Raw genomic sequence first — 5,777 nt, forward strand, 5'->3', positions numbered from 1 at the left:
TTTTGGTTTCAGTAAAGGCAACAAAAGCCATGTATATTTATCCATCTGTCTGTTTTCATGAACGCTTGTCCTGGTCAGTGTCACCCTTTAGATGTGGTGTGAAGAGAAAATGTATAAGAAAGACACTCAGCAAAGCAGTTTTGAAGAGTTTTTTTTTTTTTTACTAACTCAGTGAAATCAGTAAGATCATGGACAGTCTTAATAAATAGCAAATACACATGACCATACCACTGAATTAAACATGAATTTAAATAACATGTACCGTGACAACTGCCACATACAAAACAATACACAAGTATTTACAACGCATACAGTTGTATCAACCCCAGAAAATGAACTGGGATTATTGAGAAGAAAGATCACAGTGAGATCATTTTCATTTCCTTGTTCAAAGATTCGGTGCTCCCAAAATGTATACATTTTGTTATTAATTGGAAATCCTTGAAACACAATCTGAACATTGAATTCAGTTATAAATAACACTAATGTTGTTTTTTAAATCTATGTGAACATCAAAATTCCAATTAAAAAAAAATTGTTAAAACAAGTTACTTATGTGTTTACTTGTACAAAAGTATCAGCTTAATCTGATGACACCAGAATAGATTACAGCCATCTTATATACTTTCATTCAGTAAATTTCTTTTTACTTTGTATGTTTAAAAAATTCTTTGTCTTACATTGAGTATGAAGACAGCATATCCTGGACATTGCCTGTAATACAACATCCAATAACCAATTGCACATTCAAGGGGGGAAAAAAAAACCCAATCCAGTACAACATCAACATACTGTCAAAAACAAATTCATATGGCCTAAAAGGTCCAGTTTCCAGTATACAGATTCAAAGAAAATAAGAGTAGATCACCCAGTTTTGGACACATTAGGTATGGTTTACCACTGGTTGAAATACAAAGCTGTTTTTGGCTCACAAATAATTTCCTCAAGGCGCAAATAACAGGTTTCACTTGCGTTTCAGAGAAAACTAACACATTCCAGCATTATTTTCCTGTAAACTGATTAAGGCCACAAACGAAAGTCTTGTCTGGTGACATTCTGTGTCTGCGCCTTTAGGAAGAAGTCCACAACAAAGCTGGAAACATCCTTGTTATTCATGCTACCACAGTAATCGATGGGGGACCCATAACACTTCACAAAAAAGTAAAGCTTCCCTACACCACAAAAGGCACTCAAGTTTGGTCCCAAGTTCTACAAGAGACATCTATAACCAAAGCATGGTGCAGAGAATCATACGACTGAATCTGGTCCACACAGAAGAAGTCCAACTCTACTGTTCAAACACTCCGCCTACAACCAAATTATCCAGCTGCTGAAGAGTGGATGAAGCAAACCCCTTTTGTTTGTTTTGTAAGGTTCCTATCCCCTTACAGGGACATACTGAAATACGATAGCCACTGTTCCACATGTAACCTAGTTACGAAACTTTACTGCTTCAAATAACCTGTAAAACCAGGTCACCGTGTTGACATTTTATGCACGTTTTTGCTAATCTAAGTGTTTTCAAATCTTTTGATGCATTGGAGTTGGTCAAAGAAACTTCCACATGCCTTGCAATTTGTTAAACTTCAATAAATAATCTACCCTTGAACACAAATAAATAGTCAGCAATAAATACTAAAAACTTCAATTTCTGTTCTCTCATCTCTTGTACTTCGGATACACTTTTTTGAGAATGTAAACCTTTTGAAGCACAGTTAGAGGTGCCTGAGTACTGTATATCATTACAAACTGACAGTGTCTTCATCAACATCAAAATCCTATGTATGACACATCAATTCATTAAAACAGAACTGAGAGGATGCTCAGAGTAGTTACTAAACCTGAGTGAGAACTTTTAAGGCAAGTGAAGTTTCCTTAAAACACATCATAGGCTTGACATAATACTCTGTCCTTCTTGCAAGTCACCACAGTCATCTGACGCGTCCATCCAAGGATGAAGCAAGATTTGGTCTAAGGTTGGCCGATCCTCTGGTCTGAATTCCAGGCACCAGTGAATTAGAGACTGACATTCTGTTTGAGGAGAGAAATTTTGATTTTAACTTAACACACCTCTTAAAATGCTGACTGATATATATACGTGCAGTTTTTAAGGTATCCATTATGGATTATTAGGCAAATGTTATTTAATTCCTATATGGCAACAGATTTCAGGGGAAAAAAAGGTCACTTGCCTTTAGAAATGCGCTTAGTGAAGCTTGGTTTTGCCTGCACGATTTCATGGTCATTGTCGAAGGGAATATCTCCACACACCATGTCAAAAAGGAGCACCCCCAGGGACCAGACGGTCAGTGGCTGAGCATGGTAGCGATGATGCAGTATCCATTCTGGCGGGCTGTACACTCGAGTGCCTGTGGGAAAACACAATTTTCAATTGCACTTAATTTCTCCCTCACACCTACACACCTCAGACAAGTCTTACTATGAACTATATACATTTCCCAGACTTTTTAAAAGACTAAGTTTAATATTAAAGTCATAAATCTGATCCATATAACTGATTTCAGATATTTTTGATAGATGTGAAAATTTCACCCACCTTCAAAGTCTGTGTAGACCGCATCCGTGAGTATAGCACCAGAGCCAAAGTCAATGATTTTGATGTCTCCCGTGCGGGTGTCCACCAGCACATTCTCGTCCTTCACGTCCCGATGCACGATACCCCTCGCCTGACAGAACTGCAGGGCTTCCACTATCTGCCTCATGAACCTGAAATAGCAACACCCATCATCAGGACCCTTCGCCGCTTTCTGCAAAACACAGACTGTACAATACCACCAGTTCTTTCCCAGCCACTGCACATTACACTACATTTACCGCTGGGCTGTGGAAGGAAAGGCGCACAAGTCATACCTTTGTGCAAGGGGCTCCTCCAGGGCCCCACGCTCCGTAATAAAGTCAAACAGGTCCTGGCACGGCTGCGGCCTCTCAAACACGATCAGGAAGCACTGCCCCGGCATCTCGAACCAGTCCAACATGTGGATCACTCCGCGGTGCAGGGGGCCCGTTGTCTTGTCATCCCCCAACCGCAGGAGTAGAGCAATCTCCATGGGAACCAGTCTGGGCTCATTGGGCTGCGTGGACAATGACAACATGGTCAGTTGTGATGGCATGCAGTCCCATTTTAAAACATTGTTTGGGTTTGCTTTAGTAACATTTTCATGTCTGTGATTTGCAACAAGCAGAAAAATAGAACACAATGTGACAATGTCCTAATATATGCACCCAGTATAGAGGTGTGTTACTGCATATAAATATCCCACAGAATAGATTTTTCCAAGTTATCTTGTCAAAATTCGGGATTTTTCTGTAAACCCTGACTGCGTCACTGAAACGTCACTACAGAGAAAATGCGTAGACACGGATGGTATTTTCTCAGTGTCCACTAGGGGGCGCAAATTCACCGTTTGTCACCCACGGGCGGGGAGGCCCATTCGGAATTTCCAGCTCGCTTCTTTCCACGCAGAACGTCACAGCGAAACAAGCGAACGTCACATGTGTACACAGAGGCACGAGAAGTCAAGGTAATGGAATTAACACTCACCAGTCGGGCCCAATGCTGAACCTTGTCGATGGAGACTTGTTTAACGGCCACCTGTAAGAAAGAAAAAGAGTTTACTCACGTAAGAAACTGTTAGTGTGGATATCAAAGCAGCACCACTGAGCATTCAGGATTCCACCTTTGATGTGTTGTGTTTTTTTTTCCAGTACTGGTGGTGTGTTTTACCTGCAGACCGTCAGAGATGCGCTGCCCTGCGAACACAGAGCCAAAGCCCCCACTTCCCAGGAGTGTGCCCATCTGGTACTGCTTTTCAAAGGGCTCTTTCTCTGATGGGTAACACAACACAACCATCCAGTAAGTACCGCACCATGTGCACTTTACACGTCAGTCAGTCAGTAGGACACACATATGATAAACACTCATAATAAACCCTACAGGGAATGGGACTCCCTGCTCTGCGAGCGAAGCCGAAGGACTGAAATCTACACTTAATTTTAAGGAAAAACAATGTAACGGAATGGAAGAAAGCAAAGAAATGCTATTTAAGACAAAGTGATGAACAACCATGGATACTTACCACTTTTGTCATGAGCATCTTTAATGGAATCCAAATACAATTCTTCCACAGGAATGTCCAACATTGTTTCAGACTTCATAATAATTATTAAAAGAGACAAAAAACGTTCTTCGACGACAGCACCTCGAACGCTGTTTAGTTGTTAAAGTCCATAACTAGGGAATACCGTTTTAAAGTGTACTAGAAATCCAAAGAGGGATGAACTCGATAGTCCAAGTACGTTCGACACCAAACCGCCGCGTAGCAACTGAGAAGCGGGAGTTTGTTACCGTTGTTAAGTTTACATGTGTGGACACGCCCACTCTACGCGCGCAGCCAATCACCGGAGCGCAACCCTAATTTGAATATGTCAATATTAAAATAATGTGTAGATTCTTAGAATTCGTCCGTTCAAGGGTTCCGCAAAATTCACTCAGTCGCGAAAAAGGGCGTTGCGTTCAAGTTTCAGGTTCTCCCGCGCAGGCGCTGTCAGGAGGCAGCAACAAGTCAATTGAATTGATGATTTTCGGGAACATAGATGATAGAAATAAATTTCCGCCGCGACTGGACTGATTACATAAACGATGTCCTGGCAAATAAATTACTGGTGTGCTGAAATATGTGGACAGTTAGCTGAGGAAACTTCCTGCAATTCCAGCCCGATCGACGTCTTTTCTTTTTTTTGCGCTCAAATCCGAACACGACACGTGTATCGACTGTAATGCTGCTTCCAGTTGTTATGTTGCGCGTCTCGTTTCCAGCAGCAACACGTTCGATTTTGGGATAAAGGTGTTTTCTCATCCCACCATCATTTTCAGCATCGTCAGCTGTTGGGGACCAAAAATATTAGCAGTAATATTCAGTGGACCTCGGTGTTTTACACAAATAGCGGAGAGGCGGCAGATCAGAGTCACTGAACATTGAAGGGTTTCATTCCCTTGTTACCCCTATAATCATCATCATCATCATCATCATCTTCATCATCCTCCATCATAGTCATGATGGTCCTTCACCATCGTTAATTAATAATCGAGGCTGATTAGTTCACCCGCCTTTGTGCGTAAAATCAGGCGACACAAAAACCCATCAAATTCCCAGTTAAGTTGTGCTGCACGTACTATATATATTATAAAAGCTATAAATGGTTTATTCCAAGATTAAAGGTGTTTTTAATGCAAATATTTGTTTCACCAACTATGAAAGGCGTTAAATTTTTTTTTTTTTTTTCCCTTTAAATCCCCGGTACAAACATTTTAGAAAATCCAACAGTAAGTTACTCAACTTTTCCAAATAACATGAATAGGACACAATGGCAAAAATACCCCCCCCCCCCCCCCCCCCAATAACCTACATAAAGATATTAAAGATATTCAAGACAAGAGCTAAATAAGTCTAAAGGTAGGACATTCATGGGTATCTCCTCATTCTGAAGGAAATGCCTCCAGCTCAGGGTTTTAGGGAGTTTATTCTTCCATCCATAAAAATATTACCATTTGTATGTTCACCTGAACTCATAATATACCATTAGTCCTTATTTGTATTTTAAAACAACTTGGAGTGAAACAGAAATATTGGAAAAGCATGGGACGCAATGTTACATCAGAAAGTTTCTTTTTTATTCCAAGAAAAAAAAAAAAAAAAAAAAAGTATTTTTCATTCCAAAAAAAAGATCAAATAAAACAAAATTATATTAATCATTAA

At 40.2% G+C, this 5,777-nt stretch overlaps 1 protein-coding gene across 1 annotated transcript; it reads right to left on the bottom strand.

Moving 5' to 3' along the window:
• Positions 1 to 571: 571 nt before the first annotated feature.
• On the bottom strand, positions 572 to 4,789 carry LOC108934773 (serine/threonine-protein kinase pim-2-like). The gene is made up of 7 exons (XM_018752852.2): positions 4,098 to 4,789; positions 3,746 to 3,846; positions 3,563 to 3,613; positions 2,872 to 3,092; positions 2,558 to 2,727; positions 2,193 to 2,369; positions 572 to 2,031 (listed from the first exon to the last, which is right to left on the bottom strand). Exons 1-7 carry the CDS (start codon positions 4,174 to 4,176, stop codon positions 1,886 to 1,888), a joined length of 945 nt encoding a protein of 314 aa, XP_018608368.1. The 5' UTR covers positions 4,177 to 4,789; the 3' UTR covers positions 572 to 1,885.
• Between the last annotated feature and the right edge of the window lie 988 nt (positions 4,790 to 5,777).

The sequence above is a fragment of the Scleropages formosus genome, chromosome 1, assembly GCF_900964775.1.
Source record: "Scleropages formosus chromosome 1, fSclFor1.1, whole genome shotgun sequence".
NCBI classification, from domain to species: Eukaryota; Metazoa; Chordata; class Actinopteri; order Osteoglossiformes; family Osteoglossidae; genus Scleropages; species Scleropages formosus.

Excerpts from the sequence above, each read along its gene's own strand:
- LOC108934773 (XM_018752852.2), bottom strand. The coding sequence starts at position 4,176 with ATGAAGTCTGAAACAATGTTGGACATTCCTGTGGAAGAATTGTATTTG. Across the intron at positions 3,847-4,097 it reads AGATGCTCATGACAAAAGTG|AGAAAGAGCCCTTTGAAAAG; the intron begins GTAAGTATCCAT and ends GTTACCCATCAG. Across the intron at positions 2,370-2,557 it reads GGTCTACACAGACTTTGAAG|GCACTCGAGTGTACAGCCCG; the intron begins GTGGGTGAAATT and ends GTTTTCCCACAG.